The 23724-nt window shown below is 35.0% G+C and overlaps 1 protein-coding gene across 15 annotated transcripts in view; it reads right to left on the bottom strand.

The window, feature by feature from the left end:
• Positions 1–1331: 1331 nt before the first annotated feature.
• The window catches only part of PTBP3 (polypyrimidine tract binding protein 3), a 123058-nt gene continuing 100665 nt past the window's right edge, over positions 1332–23724 (bottom strand). For all 15 annotated transcript variants that reach the window (XM_072727697.1, XM_072727699.1, XM_072727701.1 and 12 more), the window contains 7 exons: positions 16451–16528; positions 13260–13399; positions 12975–13008; positions 10108–10200; positions 9006–9222; positions 6549–6626; positions 1332–6402 (listed from right to left, as the gene is read on the bottom strand). In XM_072727697.1, coding sequence (XP_072583798.1) covers positions 6270–6402; positions 6549–6626; positions 9006–9222; positions 10108–10200; positions 12975–13008; positions 13260–13399; positions 16451–16528 — 773 coding nt within the window. In that variant the 3' untranslated portion in view covers positions 1332–6269. The remainder of the gene's footprint in view (positions 6403–6548; positions 6627–9005; positions 9223–10107; positions 10201–12974; positions 13009–13259; positions 13400–16450; positions 16529–23724) is intronic.

Below are 23724 nucleotides of genomic sequence, written 5' to 3'. Positions count from 1 at the left end.
TGGACTTCTCATTTCTAGAACAGTGAGGAAATAAATTTCTGTTGTTTAAGCCATCTACTTTGTGGTACTTTGTTACATGAGCCCTAGCAAGCTAGTATGATTAGCAACTATATTTTTAAAGAGCTCTTAAATTTGCAACTTGAAATCACATTTTTAGCTTAAAAAGTTTTCAGAAGCAGGTGGGCATTTTTTACCCTTTGGCAAAAATAAAGGCCAGAGCTTTTTTTTTTAAATGACATCAAAAATAACTATTTAAATATTTGTTAATACACTACTACATAGATTCGAACAGCACTATGCATTGTTTTCAAATTGGTTTGGTAGTTTTCAGAAGAGTATATAAGTACCTCAATTCTGTGTACAGACGTTCAAGATCACAATCCTCATAATAGTTACTAGGCAGGACTAGGAGCAATGCTGTGTACTGGGTAATATCAAGGAGACCTGGGTCCTTGTCCAGACTCTGCAATTAACTGTACATAGCCTTGGGTCAGTCACTTCCTTCTCTGCCCTGATCTTTAAAAAGTGGAGATTGACATAGGTGGTCTCTTAGATCCATTTATTTCAAACCTGCATGACTCAATGATGGTTAGAAGTCCTCTGCTATGTAAATCAGTATGTCTAAGTTTTCAGCTGCAATATCTGGCTGCCGGTAACTACCTTTTAACTAAAAAGAACACAAATCTGATCCGATATCACATCTCACATTTCAAATTTATGTATATTAATCGATAGGGAATCCAAAAACTTAATTGGAAAAAGTGTTCCAACTCTTGTTTGGCAGGTGAGTTTATATGAATGCAAGTTGCATGTGTGGATGGGGGGTGGGGGAAGACAGATACACAGAATGGGGGAGAGAGAACACTCACACAGCGTGTCACTGTGTACTTGTACTAAAGGGAGAGCGCCACAGAAGTCGCATTGCAGGGAAGATTAGAAGAGCACTTTGCTTCTAAAATAAAATCATTCCTTAATTAAAAGAGAAGGGGTTAGCAGACTTAGGGCTTATCAGTTTTTAAAGTATGAATATGTGCTATTGCTATTCCCTCTAACTATGACAAGTTTAGATGGATGGCTATGAAAAAGAAAAGAAAGTATGACATCATTAGGATTACAGGTAAGACAAGAGGAAATCCAAAGTACAGACACAAGAACACAGAAAAATTTTAAGAGAGTACAGATGTCATGACATTTATTAAAAGGCATGCTACAATGCTATACTTGTTAGGAAAAGAGATTAGAGATATCAAGTAAGTCAGCAAATATACAAACTGAACGAAAATGGAATATATTGTAGAGTACAGAAGCTTGAATTAACCATGCACTACGCATTTAGAAAATATGTTTTTTAATATTTTATCTTCTCTTTGCATTTATAACATAATTCACTTAAACAATCACAGAATCCTTTTCTTCCAACGCCACAAACTGTGTTACAAATGAAAGCTGGTACTGCTGCTTATCAAAATATACAAGACAATTGATGTTTTATATAAAACCACTTTATATGTTAACTTGTTCCCAAAAACCTTTTTTTTTTCTTTTTAGGCCTGGTTAAAAAAAATGTTGTTACAAATATTTACAGCATCTTCTTCTTTTAGATGAACATTCTTATAAACTGAAAAAGGGAATTTTATGAACAGACCACATAAAACACAAGACAATGTCAGAGGCTCCTAGCTGTGCTATTTTTTTTTCTTAAATACAGTACTGAAAATGCCCATCAAACCCTTGTCATCCTAATCCATTCTGTTCACATTTATACTCCCATTTTCTCTAAGTAGTCTATTCACCAATAGGAAATAGAAAGTAAAGGCCGCTTTGCACTGGGTCTTCTTTCAGAAAGGAGCTTGGGAAAAAATGCTTAACGAGAGGAGTTAAAACCAGAACAGTAAGTCTTTGGTCAGAGCAATGAGGTGACATTTTGATGCAAAACTTTGCTTGGTCAGCAATCTATAATTAGTACTTTCTGGATGTGGGATGAATTTTTAAAAGATCTGGGTAACAATGGTTAAGGGGAAAAAAGGCCAGAGCATTTTTTTTAAATGACATCAAAAATATCTATTTAAATATTTGTTAATACAACTACTACATAGATTCAAAAACTGAAAACAACACAACAAAATCTGTTTACAGTGCTGACTTAAGCTTGCTATAAGCAGCTTTCAATCATGACTATTATCACCAAGGTCACTGGACCAGACAAATATCCCTGTTCTCTGGAACATATGCCTCAGGTTACAAAAACTAAAACGACTACCACAAAGATGTAGAGCAGCTCATTCTTGGACCTGCACAATGCTATAGAATGAATATTATGTGATAAAGGCAAAAGTGTAACTGAGACTTCATTTATACAGTTACAGTTCTTTGCTTGTATGAATAGTCTGTGGGATAACATTCTTTTAAAACGATATAGTACATATTTCCTGAAAACCAGAATACTGATACTACCTTAGTCTCAAATAGGAAGAAAAGGTCAATTAAGACTACTGAAGAAGGCACATAAACTTTGGTCCTGTTTTGTTTTCCTCCCTCTATAAAACCCCCAAAATGTTTTAGTAATTTTCTACTTTTTAAACCATTCATAACTGTTAAAATTTGCTGTGAAAAAAGACTGCAAATAGTCTTACAGATAACTCTTCTGAAGGACAGCTGAGTTCTATTTTCTTTAAAGGAAAACTTCTGTGCAACCTAAACTGTATTTCTTTTAGCACAATAGAATATTTTAAGTCTGGCAGTTTTATTCTTGTTAACAACTGATCAAGACAAAGGAAAGACTAAGAAAAATGCTTTTACGCATAGTCATGCTGTCTTTTTGGTTTTAAAAATAGCAGTACACATTAGGTTTTCGAAAAGATAGACTGCAGTTTGGCAAACTTCGGTTTTTAAGTGAATCACTGGGGGGAAAACACATACTTTTGAGTTTGTCCAAAAATATTTAGTGGGAACAGAAATTATATTATAATATATTCACAATATAAATTTCATTGCCTAATGACATGGAAGCTTTGAAAAGTTTGTATGAAGATGAACAAAGACATTTATTAGTTAACTTTTTATCCTCTGAAACAGAACCAATCATAACCATCCTAGGTGCAGACAAAAAAGGCACTGCTCCCATAAGGAATTAAGCAGGCAGAAATTGTGTCTCTAAATATTGTGAGATCTGCAACTTTTAATAACAGAGTCAGAAATATTAATAAAAATAACTGATTACAATATCTAGTCTTAAAGAATTTATGGCATTATGCAGGAGCTACTGGGAATTCTGAAACTCTGCAGTAAAGTTATCGATTAAGAAAAAAAAGTTATCATTAAGATACTAAGATACTGGGTCATTTTTCTATTTGTACCTCACACAAAACACATTCTATTGTTATGCAAGTTATTTAAATTCCAAAGTAAAACTTTTTGGCATAAACTGCTACTGCTGAATGTGTACTGCTATTTTTTGAAGACCTGAATATATATACTTTGTGTAAAAGTCAAGACACTTCAAAAAAGTGATACAATACTCCTTAAAATAAAGTAAATAAACTTAAAAATAGGATACTATGACAGCTCAACAGCAAAATTAAACATTGTTCAGAAGATATCGAATAAATGCATGCCAAAACAAAAGTATAAAGATCTAGTTTTTCCACTACCCTGATATTTTTAAAATCTTTCTACAGAAACTATGCCAAAACAAATACTGTAGACCTCTATAATTCAAACAGCAAATAACCCAATATGGACAATATCCATGCACTACAGCTAATTTCAGACACAAATTGATGATTTCAAGCATACTATTTTAGATAAGAATATCTCACTTTTCCAAATCTTAATTTGATTTTGTCAATAAATTAAAATGTATGTACTGTGCATATGTATGTACAACATTAGAAGAGTGCATGTATGTATATATACTTATCTACACACATACACACACACACACACACACACACTCTCTCTCTCTCTCTCTCTCCCTGAAAAAGTTTCAAATGTTCTCAGATTTAAAGGCCATTCCCTACTTCAAAATTACATTCAATGCTATTATGATCTCCCTTCTGCTACATTGACACTGAATGTTATGAAAATCATCAATTGAAATCACACAGTAATTCCTAACTCAAAGCAAACAAAACAATCCAACTTAATGTATCACTGACAATTATAATAGTGCCTATAGGCTAGGATAAAAGAATCAAATTTTGGGAGATTTCTCAAAAAAAAAAAAATTTTTTTTTTTTTTTGGTTTTCTTCCTCCTCCCCTTACTCAAGTGTTTCAGTAAAATCACATTAAGTGAAAAAATAAAAACTATATAAATGATTACCTATCTATTCAGTCAATGCTAAAATGGATTCATCTGAAAGGTTTCAATTTAGTGTCCTCCTTCTTATCCTATCTACAAACTATATCTGTTGCTCAGTATTGAGTAAATTCTGCTTTTTAATAACCTATTGTATCTTCTGTAGTCTCCAACTTTTTATAAAAATCTTCCAACGTTCAAATTAATGGCTGGAACATAGCAAAGAGATTGAGATATTCTTTTTAAAGGTGAGATGAGCTACTCTGAGAATCTGAAAAGTGTAAAAGGGATGGACAAAAGTGACCCCTTTGACAAATTCTTTAAAAAATCTGCTCAACCATTGAAAAAATAATTAACAAATGCAAAGTTTCTCATTAAAAAAAAATAATTTTACATTATAGAATCACTGAAGCAACATTAAAACGTATTCTCACACTCAAACATAGAGAGGGACAAAGTATGAAAAAGGACCCCACCTAGTCATACTCCCTGTATGTGAGCACTCAGTAACGAAGTTATATTAACAAAGAAAAGTATCTCACTTGAGTATTGAGAAAAACCAAGTAATCCTGAGACAAGTTCTAATGGGTGATAAAGGTTAGACAAGATCCAGAAATTGAGATTGCATCTTATAGTCCCAAACTGGTATGCTTTAACTAATTGTCAATGACTGCAGGACCGCTATTGGTCACAACGTGAAGAGGCCGACAGGTGTGCACTGAGTTATTCCCAAATCATTCACCCTCCCCCACCCCATCTCTGCACCAAAGCACCAAAAATTTGAATAAAAACTATTACTTATTGAAAACCACTTAAAATTGCAATGAAAAAACTTTAAAATCCTTACCAAAACAGGGAAAGAAAAAACAAAATGCTTACCAAGCCCACAATATAGCTTTCAAAATACTCAGATAAAATTCTAACCTATTGTATCATAAGCACATAATAAGGCACATAATAAGAAATTAAGTAAATACACAGTAATTCTGAATAGGTATTAGAGATTATAGTGGTACAAAAAACCCTTGAGATTAATTTTTTCTAAAAGAAGACCTTACCAAAAATAACTTTTAAAAAATCTGTCAAACCATATGATAGACCTGAATATTTTCCTTAAGACTGTAAACTTTTTTTCTGAAAACTATAAAAAAGTAGTTTATAAGTAAGATTATTTTTCTTTTTAAATTTCCAAGATCATATTACTCAGCAAATAGTGTCATTTTGAAATTGAAACCATGATGTTTACTAATAAAATGAATAATTATTTTGACACCTCAATAGATCTTGGATTCCATTTAATTTCTTTGGGGACAATTGAGACACTTCATTTCTCCAAATACTCTTAAAAAATTAAAGGTACGTATTATTCAAAGGAGTGTCGCAGTGAAAAAAAGAAACCATTGAAGGAAAACATGCATGTTTATAAATTTTCTTCCAATTCAACCCAATTTGTTTATATATAATACCTATCAATATATGCCAAATAATCAATATAATTTATAAGTGAACATAATTTCCTACAGGGGTTGAACTTCTAAATCATAAAGTTAAAAATCTGGTTATAGGTAATTTTAAAAGTCTATATGTTTAAATTTTTCCAAAGTACAAAGGATTTTAGAAATGTTGTATAAGGCTGATCTGGACCCAAACTAAGAGTCTGTCCTCTTGAAATCCAATTTAATATAGGGAATTAAATTATTGAAAAAGAAAATTCTTTTCCTGATTTTTTTTTTCCTGAAGGTTATTTTCATAGAAACTATGGTACAAAGGAAAAACAAACCTTTGATCACATACTGGCAAGGGGAAAAAATGGAAAAAAGAACATCCCTTGATTTTCTGAATATACTTGAATATCAAACCAGAGTTACTTTTGTGAAAGAGGCAGAATTGGTCTTGAGCTGCTTCAGTCTATGTCTGAAGGTTTTACTGAAATTATGGTCCAGTCTTAGGAGAAAAATTCACAGAAAAAAATCAGATTGTAGATTTTGAGAAGGAAACTCTGAGGTGGTGATTTTCTCCAAGGTCATGGTTATGAAGCTCAATGAGGGCCTGGATTGCTTCTTCCACAGAACCCAACTGAATGAGTGCCATTTTGCGATCTTTCCTGAAAATAATATAAGAAATAAAAAGTATTCAGAATTAATTTTGCCTGTAATTCTCCCCGACCCTGTAAGACTTCATTGAATTCTCTTAAAAATTTGCATACCACATTAAATAATGTCAATGTATTTCTTGAAAGCATGGACTTACTGAAAGAATTTAAAAGCCTTCACTGAACATCCCGCTTCTGTGAAAAGGTTCTTCAGATCATCCACTGTAACAGAAGGGCTGTGAAAACATCACAGTGTCAACTATCTTAGCCCCAATTCTCACATGAACCAACGATTAACTGTTGAAACTATCAAATCTCCAGAGTATTTCACATTTCAAAGACAATAAGGTCATACATGAAGACATGATTTGGAAGGAAGTGCCCTGAAAGATGTTCAAGGTTCACACATATTTGTCCTCAAACAATGTAATTTGGTCTCAATTCTTCTGCATAAGATATGAGCAGGCATATAAAGAACAAGAAAATCTATCTGTATTTCCCATGCCACTAGCTTCAGTAATTAACTCTGGCATTTCCAAAGCTACTTCTATTTTTTTTTTTTTAAGATTTTATTTATTCATGAGAGACACACACAGAGAGGCAGAGACACAGGCAGAAGGAGAAGCAGGCTCCATGTGGGGAGCTCGATGTGGGACTCAATCCCAGGACTCTGGGATCACACCCTGCGAGCCAAAGGCAGACACTCAACTGCTGAGCCACCCAGGCGTCCCTAAAATTACTTCTAATATTACCAAAGTCACTTCCCAGTTCTGACTTGTTGGTTGGCTATTGACCAGAGTTCCACATTTTCAATGGCATTTAGGGTAATCCCGAATACACATATGTGGGAGCCAGACTCTAAGATGGCCCCCTATTATTCAGCCCCTTAGATACATACTCCTCTCTCATAATGAAGAAATGTCCTCTGTAACCTTTAGGGTATACTATAGAAATGATACGTTTGACTTCTAAGGCTGAGAGACATTGCAATTCCCACTCTGCCCTCTCTTCAGTCATTAGCTTTGGAAGAAACCAGCTACTATTTCACAAAGATGATCAAGTAGCCATATGGCAAAAACCTTGTGGCAAGGAACTGAGGCTGCCTGTCAGCAACTAGGCACATAAATAAGTTAACTATTTGAAACTGGGTCCTCTCGCCCCAGTTAAGTCTTCAAACTTATAAGAGACTCTGAGTCAAAACTAGCCAGTAACAGTACGAAATAATAAGCATTTATGGGCAGCTGGGGTGGCTCACCAGTTTAGCGATGCCTTCATCTGAGGGCCTGATCCTGGAGACCCAGGATCGAGTCCCACGTCAGGCTCCCTGGGTGGAGCCTGCTTCTCCCTCTGCCTGTGTCTCTCATGAATAAATAAGTAAAATCTTAAAAAAAAAAAAAAGCATTTACTATTTTGTTACGCTGTTAAGTTTTGGGGTGATCTATTATGTAGCAGGAGATAACTAATACAGTGGCCTATCAGATAAGAGTCAACTGACTAAATTATCCTAACATAGCAGTTGTTCTATTTCACTAATTTCTTATGAGATAATTTAATTGCCATAATGTCTTAAGAAGACTGTATTTCATCTCATGATGGCTAGAAAGGATGGTGTAGAAGAACAATGACTGGATCTGCAGGGAGACAGATCTGTGTTCAAATTCCATTTCTCATTCATTGGTATATGACTCTGAGTAAGGTACTTAACCTGAGACTCTCAGTTTCACTGATAAAGGATACTAATGACTTTACTTCAAAGGTTACTACACATGAATTAGAGACAGAAAAATGGTTACCAAGGATTTCAAAAATTAGAACAAGGATTGCACGATATTTTTTACAAAGGGTTGCAGCACAGTAAATAACTTAAGCTCTGATGGTCACAGAGTCTCTGTTTCAACTATTCAGCTTTGCTGTTGTAGCTCAAAAGCAGCCAGACACTATATAAATGAATAAGTGTAGCTGTGTTCCATGAAACTACTAATAGAAGGTGAAATTTGTATTTTATATCATTTTCCTCAAATCACCAAATACTTCTTTTGCTTTTCTCCCCCTTGACCATTTAAAAATGTTAAAAATCAATTTTAGCTCACAGGCCATACAAAAACAGATGGGTTTGGCTCATGGGCTATTGTTTGTCAATCCCTGAGTTAGAAGATGATTCAAGAACAAGTCTACTACAACACTGCTTAACACAGAGTGGTCACAATAAAGTAATTTTTAGCTTTTAAGTAATTAGCATATATATATGGCTTTGCAGCTTGTAAAGACTAGAGAATTCATTTTTACCATATTTTGAGATACAAAGTATTTGTTTTTGCTATGTTGGTTAATTCTTCTATATAAAGGGATGAACAAGTATGTACCAATGGAATATTTCTGCACAAACTTCTATTTCAAAAAGATTAGCTAGGTGCTAATCTCTATATGGAAAGAAATTATTACCTTTCACTTTTGGAGTGTATACTAGAGATACAACCTTAAGACATGGTGGCAAATAAATTATCTCACAAGAAATTAGTGACTAGGACAACTGCTACATGAGAATAATTTCAGTTTCTATCTCTCTCAAACCATAATTAATCATCTAAATAAATAATAAATAATTAGGTACATACGGGATGTTGGAAAGATGCAGAGTAGCTGATGGTGGAAAGATATTCTGGAAGTTTTTAGAGCCAGGTTTTTTAAAGCGATGCAAAGGACTATTGCTAAAATCCTTAGTCAGACCTTGATCTTCTTGTCCCTCTCGAGGAAGCTGAACTGCCTGATGTTTGGACAGTGTAGCACGAAGTACTTTTCCATAAAGTCTCTGACCACTCAGGTGGTTCATTGCTGGCACACAGGAAGAAAATAAGAAAAGTTGAAGTATTAAGAGAGAGTCATTGTAAAATCTGTTTAAATTATCACAAATTCCTTTTGTTTAGTCATTTAAATTATATTGTCAGTTCTGAGGGTTAAAATAGTTTTAAATCCAAAAACTCCTACAAACAGAAATATATTAAATGACTTTACTGGACTATAATGAAAGAGAGGTAATCTTAAACAAAAAAATAACTATCTTCTTAGAATGTCAGAAAGTTCCACAGAGCATGGAACATAACAAGTGCTCGGGAAACAGCTATTGAATAAAGGTAGTTGGTTTAATTTTAAGTGACACATTTTTTCCCCTCTTTTTTAAGCTCCCAATAAGGGGCTTGAACTCACAACCTTAAGATCAAGAGTTGCATGTTCTACTAACAAAGCCAGCCAGGTGTCCCTTGGCAACACATTTTTTTAATTAAAAAATCTGAGTAGTAATATTTTTAATAGCCACTGAAACAATGAGCAATAGGTCATAGAATGCCATTTCTTGTGCCATCATTATGAAGTTTGCCCAAATTTTTAAGACATGAAATAGTTCTGGAAAACTTAAGTTGGAAGAAAAGCAAACAAAAAAATTAAATGAAACAAGTCACATTAATTTGTTTATATTTAATGGAAAAACCCTAGTTAAAGCTCTTAAACATCAACAATATGTTTAAATAGATGAATGAACTTCAGACTTCAGAGTAATAAATATTTTAAAATCTTAAACTATAAGCGGGTCCAAATAATGAAAAATTTGCATAAGGAGGTACTCTTCAGTAAAATTATATTCCTACTACCTATAAACTTATTTTATAGGAAAATTTACACAAAAAAGGGCAGATTATCATTACTGTTATTAATCATTAGTACCTAGCTGAGCTTGACTTGCATCTGCCATCTGAACCAAGGCATTTTCTTTCTTATTAAACATAATCTTCACTCGATGTACATCACCATAGACTCCTAATTGAAAAGACAAAACAACTTTATTAAATTAGTATGTCCCAAAGAGATTCATCTCCCCTTCCCCCTCTCTGCTTCCAGTGTTCACTAATTCTGCTAATAAATATTACCATCATGCACATATTTGCTCCAGTCAGACACTTAAACCTTTATATCCAATCAATCACCAGCACCCACTGATTTTATGACCTAAATTATCTTTTGCATTTGTCTACTTCTTCCCACCCTCATTACCATCAAAGCTGCCATCATCATTTCCTACCTGGACTATCCAAAGAGCCTCCTAAATGACCTCAATACAACCAATTTTCTATTCCTGTCTTTCCCAAAGTGGATCCCAAATCCCAAAGGACTGGCAAAATGATTCACTGGGGCGTAGGGGGAAAATAATCAAGCTCATATTTATATTGATTTGTTTATATAAGCCAATATGAAAAGCTACATTCTTACTAATTTTTAATATATACATGAAATTATAGGCAGAATTTTCTACCTAGTAAGTAGAAAGAGTATTCTCCTTTTAAAATTCAGTATATCAAAATACTGCAGTTTGTATGCTAGAGGGTTATCACCAATGTAATAAAAATAAGACCCTTAAATTAGCAGCACCATGACCATATTTCGTAATATGATGAAAGAATGACTATGAAAATCTTTAAGGTACATAAAGGAGTACCGGTTATCTTGTGGGCAAGCTCCTAAGAGCAAGTGAACTTAGAGATGAATGGTACTTCTTCTTTTTTTTTTTTTTTTTTAAGGATTTTATTTATTTATTCACAAAAGACACAGAGTGAGAAACAGAGGCAGAGACAGAGGCAGAGGGAGAAGCAGGCTCCATGCAGGGAGCTCGATGTGAGACTCAATCCTGGATCCCGGGATCACGGCCTGAACCGAAGACAGGCGCCCTACCGTTGAGCCACCCAGGCGTCCCTGAATGGTACTTTTAAAATTTAAAACAAAAAGATAAGTATTTCAAATTTGCTGTCCTTCTCAGAAATGATGAGTGACTAAAATAGATATTCTTTAAAAAAAATAACACATACAATTTGTTCTCCAAGCTGAAGGTGATAGATGTAAGAAATTAGCCACTTTTAGAAAGAAATGTACTTCAGCTACTAAAGAGACATGTGAAAACTTATCATTGATACTAATTTTGTTATTGATAATTACATGAATGTGTCATGAATAAAAACTTTCACAGTAACTCCATATGAGTATGAAGGATCTCTGTGGGGTGACAGAAATGTTCTAAAACTGGACTGGTATAAATGACTGTACAACAACGTAAATTGACTAAAAATCAATGATTTATATACTAAAAGCAGGTAAACTGTACGACTAAATTATATCTCAAAAAGACTGTTTAAAAAAACCTATTATCCACTCAAAATTTGAAACAATTTTCTAACCTATTCAGACTTCCAAATAAAGAGTACCGGTGAGTTTTAACCTCATTTGTTAAAGAAATATTCTAATGTAACAGTTTTTAACATCAACTGGTTTAATGATGAAAATGGAACTTTTCGGGCAGCCCGGGTGGCTCAGCGGTTTAGCACCGCCTTCAGTCCAGGTCGAGATCCTGGAGACCCAGGATCGAGTCCCATGTCGGGCTTCCTGCGTGGAGCCTATTTCTCCCTCTACCTGTGTCTCTACCTCTCTCTCTCTCTGTGTCTCTCATGAATAAATAAATAAAATCTTTAGAAAAAAAGAAAAAGAAAAATGGAACTTTTCTAGATAAAGTACAAAATATTAGTGAATTAGACTGAAAGATTAATATCAGAATTAATTAGGCTAAGTGACAATGAAACATTTCCACTTAAATCACTTATCTTCATGAGCTATCTTTTTCAGTTATGACAACCATTAAGATCAAGTATTAAAAACGAATTTGGAATCAGATCTGGGAATACTAAATCAAAATGGAAAGATTTTTGAAAATAATGAAGCATATTAAATCATAATTCCTACTAAATGTTAAGTAAGTTTTTATGAAATTTTTCATCAATAAAAACTTTTACAATGCAGAATATTACTTATCCCACTGCTCTTATATTTGTACATACTATACTGTACATGAGTACAGTAAAAGATGGACAAAGTTTATAAATGATCATATATGAATTAAGAGTATATGCTAAAAAATTTTTTTTAACTGAGAGAAGAACAGTATTAGAAGGTCTGGAGACCTTTCAAAACCTGAATCTCATTATTTAAAACCTGAATTTCATCAGGCCTCTTCCCGGCTTAAAACTATTCAATGGTTTCCCACTGTTCCTAGATCAAAAAACAAGCTCCTTAATTTAGTTTACAAACTTTGTTATGACCTTGCCCATATTCATCTGTTCAGCTTCAACATGTTTCTCCCCTACACTTTCACGGGGTGGGGAGAGGCTCAACCACTTCTTCCTTCATTTTCCATGTTCCAAGAATTTCTCGCCCATTGCTATTATCTGTGAAAGGACATTTGCCCTTCCTTTCTGTCTGGCTAATGCTTACATATTTTTCACAAGTCAGTTTAACTATCATTTCTACTGGTACACCACCTTTGATTCCCTAAGCTAGGTTAGGTTTCCCAGCTCCATGTTCCCATTACAATCTCTCCTTCCCTTTTATAAGACTTTATTTTAACTGTAATAACTTACTAAGTTTTATTTTCTACTCCATCCTCAGTGTCAAACACAGTACTTGGCACAGACAAATAATCGATAAACATTACTGAAAGATGAAATATGTTTAACCCACATCAGACATTAAAACAGCAAAGAAGAACTTACCAAATAGGATAAAAAGCCCATGTGGTGTGATAAGCTGTTTGAAAAGGATAATACAAAATATAAGTGTCTAATTTAAGTAAAAATTTAAAATAAATTCATTTGTATATAGCAGCTGACTTTGTTTAAAGCACTGATTTTATGAGATTCTTCTACATATGCTAGTGATGAACTTTAATAAAACTTCTTAAGACAAACATCAACATTTTCATTTGAATACAACTCTAGACCAGAAACTACTATACCGTCTCCTGAAAGACTACAATTAAATAATACTTTTCAACTCACATCAGGATTCAGATTGGTGACAAGCAGAACAGAATTTCCTGGTAAACCACCAGCCCCAGGAATGGCCATCCTTCCAGTGACAGCAGAAGAGGTGATTGTGAGAGGGCCCAGAGCTCCAGGAACAGCTGGGACTGATATTCCTTTTTAAAACATCAAAAGCATTTCATGTACTGGTTATCTGGGGAATTACAACACTGGATATAACTTAAGTAAATAAATGAAGATGAAAGTAAAAATATAGAAGAAAACGTGTCAAAGCTACCATAAGGATATCAAAGGCCAGTTCCCTGCTCTACACAGTTAATCTAGAAGTCAAGTTCCTTATTCTTTGACATCATCATACTCAATACTCTATTATTTCTAACACAGTATTTTGCAGAGCAATGAATTCACTGGTGTTACAGCCGAGGCTTTTGGAAGGTGTATCAACTATAAGTATCCGTTTCTTGAGAGAGATATATTCCAGCACATCCCTATAAGGCAGATGTAATTTTTCATTTGTTTCAAAAAAAAAAAAAGCCCTTCAGCAAAAGTTGTATTTGTGACTAGAAGTATTACATGTTCTACAAGTGGACTGTGGCAATGGCTGCACAATTCTGTAAACTTAATAAAAATTACTGAATTGTACACCTATAACAAGCATGCAGAATATATAACATTCTATATAAGAAAAGCATTTTGTAACTTTATAAAGTGTTATATGAATATTACAACCATCAACAATTGATTTAGAGAGTTCAATATTCTTCTGTAGCAAGAATTTTCAGAGCTCTCTATTCTCTTAGGTATCCCAGAATTATTTCAAGTTCTGTAATACCAGAATACTGACACTACATACTATGCTTAAAACAGTACACTCTTTCGGAAGGTACCATTATTTATGTTCTCAGTTTAGTTAAGGTAAAATCTCTAGCTTATGTAAAATGAACCAGCTTCTTAATGATATTTATTGATTCTTTAAGCTCAAAGTTCCTTATAATAGGGTCTAGCCACTTTGCCACAAATCACATAATTAAAAGCAATATAGTTTATTCAGACCAGTCTATCTGATGATCTTGGAAGGTCACTACTACCAACGTCCTGATGAGTTTAAAACTCTGCAGTCTACTTTCTCAGGCTGGATACTTTTCTATGAAATTTATATTTTCTTCATGACAGACAGAGAGAGAGAGAGAGAGAGGCAGAGACACAGGCAGAGGGAGAAGCAGGCTCAATGCGGGGAGCCCGACGTGGGACTCGGTCCTGAAGCCAAGGGCAGACGCTTAACCACTAAGCCACCCAGGCGTCCCGTGAAATTTATTCGATGGCCCTTCATAAGGCCTCTTCCCATGTCCCTTCAATCCAACTCTGTAACTTCTGAATGACTTCAGTAGGTTTATTACGTATCAATAGTACAACTTTGTTACCCTGCGGGGTTTGTAGCACCTGTGTGTATAGGTCTGTGTGTGTACCCATCCTGCTCAGGGGTGCCCTCTGGGTACGTTCTTCTCTTCCCTACCATCTACAGTGATTTACACATAGTGTGTGACAAAAAGAACTAGTATCTAAATGAAAGAAACCATATATCACTACTTCCAAATGTTTATCAGTTAAACTCTGGGGAGTTTCAAACAAACAAAAATTATATATAATGCCTTCATTTTAGTGGAATAGGGAGAATATTCATTTAATTAAACATAGATTTAAAAGGTCGTAAAACCACCAAAAACATAAAACTTTCAACCTTATTACTCTTTCCTTTTTACTGGGGCACCCCGGTGGTTCAGTCAGTTGGGCGTCTGCCTTTGGTTCAAGTCATGGTCTCAACATCCTGGGATTGAGCCCTGAGTCATCCTCTCCACCAAAGAAAGAAGAATTAAAATTCCCCAAACTGGAGGGACAGAAGATACAGAGTACTGACAGAAAGCAGCTGGGCTGCAATGTGAAATACAGTTACACTCCTGAATCGGTGGAAACGGGAAATGTACTATGTGTAGCAGGCTGCACACTATGTCACTCTTCTAAACACCACCCTCAGTGTTTCTTTAGGCGCTAGAGAGAAAAACCACAAAGTAATTTTTTTCTTTTCCTTAAATCATGATCAAATTCATTTTGTTGACTATTTGGAAAAGAGTGAGAAAGTCATTATCAAACTATTAACTAACTGCTATCTCTTAATTATTTCTATTAGCTAAAAAGTATATATCCCCTAAAATAAACAGCATGTATACACTGTGGCAATCCTCTGGACCTATTAGTGACATAAGAAAGTTGCATAGTAAAAAAAAAAAAAAAAAAAAAAGAAAAAGAAAAAAAAAAGAAAGTTGCATAGTAAGTATTTATTAATTCAAATATTTACTGGGGCACCTTGGTGGTTCAGTCAGTTGGGCGTCTGCCTTTGGTTCAAGTCATGGTCTCAACACCCTGGGATTGAGCCCTGAGTCAGACTCCTTGCTCAATGAGGAGTGAGCTTCTCCCTCTCCCCCAGCCCCTCCTCCTACTCATGCTCTTTCTCTTTCAAATAAATGAATAAAATTTTTAAAAAAATAATTTGGGGTGCCTGGGTGGCTCAGGCAGTTAAGTGTCTGCCTTCAGCTCAGGTCATGATCTCAGGGTCCTTAGATAGAGTCCTGAATCCAGCTCCCTGCTTAATGGGGAGTTTGCTTCTCCATCTCCTTCTACCCCTCCCCCACTTCCGCTCTCTCTGTCTCAAATAAATAGAATCTTTAAAAAATAATTCAAGTATTTACTGACTGCATTGTATGTACTGAATGCCATCAAAAGCATTAAGAACAGAAATGTAAGTAAGACCCAGGTCTGTTCAACATGCAATTAATTGATAAGGTTATCAGCAAAGACAAAAGCAGTCCATACATTTTCTACAGGAATCTAAAAGACAAATACGAGGTTACTTAATATAGCAACCTATAGTAATCTGTGCCAATAAGAAGTATAAATGATGCAGAACATATACTGGAACCTGGGGGTTCAGAATGAAACCACAGGGAATTATTTGTAAGGACAAGGAAGCTGTGCATCACACAATGAGCCACTTCTATGGCTAATACACATAATGCTTTTACTGTAAATTCTTCTTTTTTTTTTTTTTTTTTTTGTAAATTCTTCTAATATGGCACTATTTTTCATCTTGATAAGTTACTAGAACATACAGATATTACAAAACTGTTTCAAATTCAACTTTAAAAACTTACCTGTAGCTTGATGAAATCCAATGGCTGGGGCAAATCCAGCAGCCCCTGCATAGGGTGAAGAAATTATACCTGGTGCACCTAATGGGGAAGAGAAGCTAAAGTAAATAATTCTATCTTCCATAAATATGGTTATCAAAGCAATATAAAAAGGCTTTATGACGATATATTATTGACAAAGAGACATTGTTATGGAGTAAAGATTTGTTTAACAGGTGATCCTTAATGTAGAAGTAAAGAGCCTCTGCCCCTTTCAACTAGGTTCAAGAGTCTAGCTTAGCTGCTATTTAGTTTTGAGTTATTAGTTATTTCATTTTCATTGATTTAGTTTTGTTACTGAGGTTGAGATTCATGCCCTTATTGAGAGCACTGTTTCTCTGTGAAAACTGTCAAATACTTATGAAAATGTACTGTCCCTAGAGGGTACAGTGCTGATGAAAAGAAGTATGAAATAAAAATCCTTATTTTTGAAAGGCTTACAAACAAAAACTATGAATTATAGGAGATTTATATACTGAGGATCTAGTAGCTTAAACAGAAATGTACTGTTAAGTAGTCAGGGAGGCATCATAGAGGATCCTCTGTGATTGTCTGAAGGTTTCTCAGAAGGTAAAACTTGAGGTAGACATTACGTAATTGAAAAGCACAATTCTTGCTGTATACTAGATGCTAAACAAGTGCTGGTACTCTTCCTTTTCCATTCAAAAGCCTGGTGACTGAACCAGCAACAAAAACAGGAGTTAACTCCAACAGGAGGAATCAATACTAATAGGAAACAATTTGTTTTTTTGTACATATCAAGGTTGAGATGATGGCAGGACACAAGTGGAAATAAGGCAAACTCAGAAAAACTAGTGTTAAGACACAGATTTGTAAATCATCTATATAGAAACAAATGTGAAAATCGTATGGAATGAGAGTTCCACTAAAAATGACAAAAGATGGGGCACCTGGGTGGCTCAGTTATTTAAGGGTCCAACTTGTGATTTAGTTCAGGGTCCAGAGATCCAGCCCTGTATCAGGGCTCTGTGCTGGGCATGGAACCTGCTTAAGATTCTCTCTCTCCCTCTCCCTCTGGCTCCCTCCCTCTGGCTCCTCCTCCCTGCCCCCACTTCCACTTTTTTTCTCTAAAAAATAAATACATACAACAGAAGACAAGAAATGGTGAGAGTTAAAAATAGAACCTGGGAATATGAATATACTTAAGTGGTAGAGGAAGGAAGAAGAAAATTCTAAGAAAGACAACAGCCTTAGAAAGAAAAAACAAAACAGTGAATTATTACCCTCCGGGATCTAGAGGAATAGCATTTAAAAGGGGTAGGGGATCAAAGGAGGCAAAAGAGAATGAGAAATATAAAAAGTAAAGCAGTTTTAGAACAATAGTAAGAAGAGTCAAAGGGAGGGTTGTTTTTTTCTTTTTAATGAGAGAGTGATGAACATTTCATGGAAAGAAATACGTAGGCTATAATCTCCAGAGGAGTTAAAAACTCAAAAAACTTATTCTCTTCATTAAAAAGAGTTAACAGAATTTGTCAAATATGTAGTTGTGATTTATTAAAATAATTCAAGAAAATATAGTCATTAAGAAACTTTAGGGAGTTTACAGAAAAAACAATGGATGAAGATACAAAAAAATGAGGTAAGTGACAGAATAAATGATGAAATAAGAAGGGAAACATTTGCTGAAAGCACATTGTGAATCAAGCATTTTTCTAGTGCTGAGGAAACAATGAACAAAGCAGACAAGAACGTAATGGTAACTTACATGCAAGTGTGTCAAAATCACAGGTAAAATGATTCTTTTTTTTAATGATCCATTATTAAAACAAATAACTATATTTAAGGCATAAAGGATGACTTCACAAAGAGGCTTCAATATGGATAGGAATAATTATGAAAATTTATGCCAGTAAGTTAAACATAAGAGATATAATAGATTATATTATTGTTGACAAGAATTTACTTGTCCCTTCCACAACATAATGCTGGCTAGTATTGTGACTTGTAGTGCCACATTTTTTTTTTTTTTTTTAAAGAGAAAGAGAGATGGGGAGAAAATCCTAAGCAGGCTCCAGCCCCATGCAGAGCTTGATGTCACAATCCTGAGATCATGACCTGAGTTGAAAATCAAGAGTTGGATGCCTAACCGACTGAGCCACCAAGGCGTCCCCATTGCCATATTTTAAGCAATTCCCACTGCACTTAATCATGAGTACACAAACAGACATATACCACCTCTCTATATAGAAGCTTCAAGAGGCACTATGGGTTTATACCAACTCTCCTATTTTTTTACTCTTTGCCACAAGAATGTCACTTCTCAAATAGATTAACACTTTCAGCCTAGGCCTGGAGCACATCACACGTGAAAGTGTGTTGCAAGAACTGAATCACAGCTGCATAAATATCAGTGGTATGAAAGAAATAAATGTTAAGTGTTGTAAACCACTGAGATGGGGGAAGGGCAAAGGAGGTATTTTTAAAACACAAAAAAACTAATACAGATGGCTATGGGGGGACTTGTGAGGTTATTAGGCAGAAGACTAGTAGTACTAAGTTTTAGAGAAATAAGGAAAAATCTTGAGGTAAGTATCACAGAACGCTAAATAGTGATGAATAAAAGAACTGGCAAACAATTAACAAGGATAAATTTTAGTAATTTCTTCCAAGTAAAATATGATAAGAACATCTGTTAAACTTTTACAAAGAATCACTGATAGTTTCCAATATACACTCCTCAAATAAACAGAAACAATTATTTTAGCAAAGTAACCTTTAGACAATGAGTTAGTATCCTTATGAAAAGACTATACAGCTCAAGATTTGAATGACCAAAAGATATTTTACATTTGGAAAATGTATCAACAAAAAGAAACAAAGGCAATAAAAACTGTTAACATTTTTACCAATGAAATCAGTTTGTCAGTAATATTTATAATAGCAAAACCCTGAAGAATAAAGCTTAATATCTAAATTGAAGAATAATTAAATAACTCACGAGTCACTGTCCAATCTACAGAGCCATTTAAAATATTACAAAGGGTATATGCTACAAAAAAAAAAGCACCAACATAATGTTTTTTAAAAATGTGAATACAGTAGTGGATTAAAGAATACAGACCAACTTGAATGCAGATAATGCCTGATGAAAGAGTGAAAAGATCTTTAAAAAAAAAAAATCAAACAGCTGACAAGATGATAAAGAATAACCAGGTCAAAAACCTAACCCCTAAAAAACTGAGCTTTGGTTTTGTTAAGTCTCATGGGGTAGTAGACAAGATGAAAATTCCAGGATTGGCCCAAGGAAGTCAACAGGTGACCTTTATGGCATTAATCTAGAAGTGTATGCTCAAATAACCTACCCTTCTCACCCTCAGAGAAGATTGCAAGAAAAGGTGCCTTGTGCCTAGCAGAGAAGGGACAAAAAAGTTTCTGAAAAGTTCTAACCAAAAGAAAGCTCTGCCAATTTATAGCTCAAATTTAGGAGTCCAAAATAAAATTAATAAAGTTGTGAATCTAGACTGAAATGGTCCTAAACATAGACCCTTGAACGCTGCAGATAAGCAAATTCTCTCTGGAGAAGCATACCATGATCTCAAGCCTCAAATAACACATGTAATTCATTCTCTAGGTAAAATGAATACATGACTTAAAAAAAAAAAAAGAATGAAAGAAAAGAAAGAAAAGTCTGAGAGAGACAAATAACAAATGCTATGATTTCAGACACAGGTATTATCAGATGAAAATTTTAAACAGTATGTTTTTAAATTTTTTGTTTGTTTGTTTTACAATTTATTTATTTATTCATGAGAGACAGAAAGAAGAGAGAGGGAGGCAGAGACAGATGGAGAAACAGGTTCCCCAAGGAGCAGGGAGCCTGGCGTGGGACTTAATTCTAGGACTCTGGGATCATGACCTGAGCAGAAGGCAGACACTTAACTGACTGAGCTACCCAGGCATCCTTTAAAATAGTACACTTGAAGAAATAAAAGATATGCGAAAAAATATCTATTGAGCAAGAGATAACTTAAAAAAAAAATTTCTCGAAACAAAAGACACAATTATTAAACTCTAAATTACTGGACCAATTTAACAACAGATTAGAGACCATTTGTAAAATCAAAGTTAGGCCCTAAGGAATTAATCAGAATGTAGCTTACAGAGATAAAGAAATAGAAAATATGAAAAAAAGTTTGAGACACTCAGAATAGAGTAAGAGGGTATAATAGGTCAAATTGAAGCTCTACAAAATAAGAAAAGAATAAAAACAGTAAGAAAGGGAAATATATGGAAAGATAATTTCTAGAATCATTGGAAGGCAACAATCCACTGAATCAAGAAGCCCAAGGAAGCTCCAATCAGAATAAATAATTCTTAAACAGATACATTACACTGAAACTACAGGATATCAAAGACGAAGAAAATATCTGAAGAATAGCCAGAGAGAAAAAATCAGTAGTTAGGCTGATACACCTGACTTCCTAAGAACAAAAAAGAAAACCAGAATATCATCAAATGATTTAATATACTAAATGAAGATAATAGACATATATATATTTATATTTATATTTATATATTCCTAGAACTCTATGGAAGGCAAAGTATCTTTTAAAACTGAACAGCCGGGGGGACGCCTGGGTGGCTCAGCAGTTGAGGCTCAGGTCATGATCCCGGGTCCAGGGATCGAGTCTCGCATCAGGCTCCCCACAGGGAGCCTGCTTCTTCCTCTATGTCTCTGCCTCTTTCTGTGTGTCTCTCATGAATAAATAAATAAAATCTTAAAAAAAAAAAAAAAAAAAACAACTGACAGCAGGGGCGCCTGGCCAGCTCAGTCAGGAGAGCAGGTGACTCTTGATCTCAGGGTCATGATTTTGAGTCCCACATTGGGTGCAGAGATTACTTTTTAGTAATCTAAACTTAAAAAAAATAAAGAAAAATAAAATAAAACTGACAACATAATAAAGATATATTTGAGCAGATGAAAACTTCAAATATGTTATCATGGACTTCCCTAAGTGAGTACTAGAGGATATCCTTCAGGCAGAAGGTAAGTGAACCCAGAAGCATATCTGAGTTGTAAGGATTAAGAGTTTACAGTTACGTATGGTTTGATCTAAATGAATATTACATAAAACAATACTAACAAATTGCCAGATTAAAATAAAAAGTTTTAGAACATAACAATGGTATCATGAGTTAGGAGGTAAAAGAGGATAAAAGGAAGGAATTAAAGTGCCCTAAGTTCTTATATATGTAAGGAAAGGGGACAGTTCAGTTTACATTAGATTTTGATAAAATAAGTATGAAAGTTAAAAAATCCTAGATGAAAATACAAAACAATATTAAGCTTCAAAAATAGCAGGAAAAACAATAATAAACAAACACTAACAAACATTTTTTAAAAAGATTTATTTTGGGCAGCCCAGGTGGCTCAGTGGTTTAGCGCCGCCTTCAGCCTAGGGTGTGATCTTGGGGGCCGGGGATCAAGTCCCATGTTGGGCTCCCTGCATGGAGCCTGCTTCTCCCTCTGCCTGTGTCTCTGCCTCTCTCTCTCTGTGTCTGTCATGAATAAATAAATAAATCTTTAAAAAACATTTTTATTTTAATGAGGGGCAGGATGTGTGAGAGGGGGAGAGACAGCGAGAGAAGCAGACCCTTCAGAGCAAGGTGCTGGATGTGGGGTTCAATCCCATGACCTTGAGATAATGACCTGAGCTGAAACCAAGAGTTGGATGCTTACCCAACTGAGCCACCTAGGCATCCTAATAATTTAACAAATATTCGTGAATGTCTATTTTCTGTCAGGCACAAACATAAGTAAACTAAACAGAAGACAAAAACCCCTACCTGGCTGAAGCTTACTTCTAGTGATTAAAACAGAATAAACACAAACTACAGTAAATACGTTAACTGCAGAAGAGAAGGTGATAAATACTACAGAAAACAGAACAGGAAAAATCAGGAGTACTGAGGGAGGGCTGGTTGGGGTAGGTCCAAGAAGGCAGGGTGAAGAAAACGGAGGGTATCTGAGAGAAAAGTTCCCAAGGCAGAGGGAATTATGTATTGGATAATCTAGTAGTAGGAACATACCTAACATGTTTTATAAGTTGGAGGAACTATCAGTTTGGTGAGCAGAAAGATGGGGTGGGGGGCAAGCATCAAAAAAGATACTCAAAAAGTAAAGCTGGAGTGGATGGTACAGGGCCTTGTAATCCAATGGAAGGATGTGAGCATTTACTCTGGAAGAAACAGGAACTTCTGGAGGATTTTCAGTCAGCATTACCCTGAAATTGATAGGAGTTATTTTTCTATTTTACATACAAATAAATTGTACATACATAAAAGTTGTTTGTTATATGAAGTTCTGACCTAATGTATTTTTAAATTTTTATTTAAATTCTATTTAGTTGAGGATACCTGGGTGACTCAGTGGTTGAACATCTCTGCCTTTGGCTCAGGTTGTGATCCTTAAGTCCTGGGATCAAGTCCCACATGAAGGCTCCCTGCCTCTCTGCGTATATCTCTGCCTCTCTGTCTCTCATGAATAAATAAAATATTTTTTAAAATTCAATTTAGTTAACATATACTATATTATTAGTTTCAGGAGAATTTTTTTAAAAAAAAGATTTATTTATTCATGAGAGACACAGGGAGTGGCAGAGACATAGGCAGAGGGAAAGCAGGCTCCTCGCAGGGAACCCGATGTGGGACTTGATCCCGGATCCTGGGATCACACCCTGGGCTGAATGACAGACTCAACCACTGAGCCTCCCAGGCATCCCTCAGGGATAGAATTTAGTGATTCTTCAGTAGCACAGAATACCTACAGCTCACTCCATTGGTGCCTTCCTTAATGCCCATCAGTTACCCCATCTCCCCATCGTCTCCCCTCCAGTAACCCTGTTTGTTTCCTATGGTTAAAAGTCTCTTGTAGTTTACCTTCCTGTTTTTCTTTTCTTTCTTTCTTTTTTTTTTTTTTTTTAAGATTTACTTATTTATTCATGAGAGACACAGAGAAAGAGGCAGAGACACAGGCAGAGGGAGAAGCAGGCTCCATGCAAGGAGCCCAATGTGGGACTCGATCCTGGGACTCTGGGATCACACACTGAGCGCAAGGCAGACACTCAACCAAGCCACCCAAGCATCCCAACCTTCCGGTCTTTATCTTATTTTTTCTCCCCTTCCCCTATATTCGTCTCTTTTCTTTTTTTTTTTTTTTTTAACTTTTGAAGATTTTATTCATTTGAGAGAAAGAGAGAGCGAGCACACACATGAGC

The sequence above is a fragment of the Vulpes vulpes genome, chromosome 12 (genome assembly GCF_048418805.1).
Source record: "Vulpes vulpes isolate BD-2025 chromosome 12, VulVul3, whole genome shotgun sequence".
NCBI classification, from domain to species: domain Eukaryota; kingdom Metazoa; phylum Chordata; class Mammalia; order Carnivora; family Canidae; genus Vulpes; species Vulpes vulpes.
This window is presented reverse-complemented; position numbering and strand designations above follow the sequence as displayed.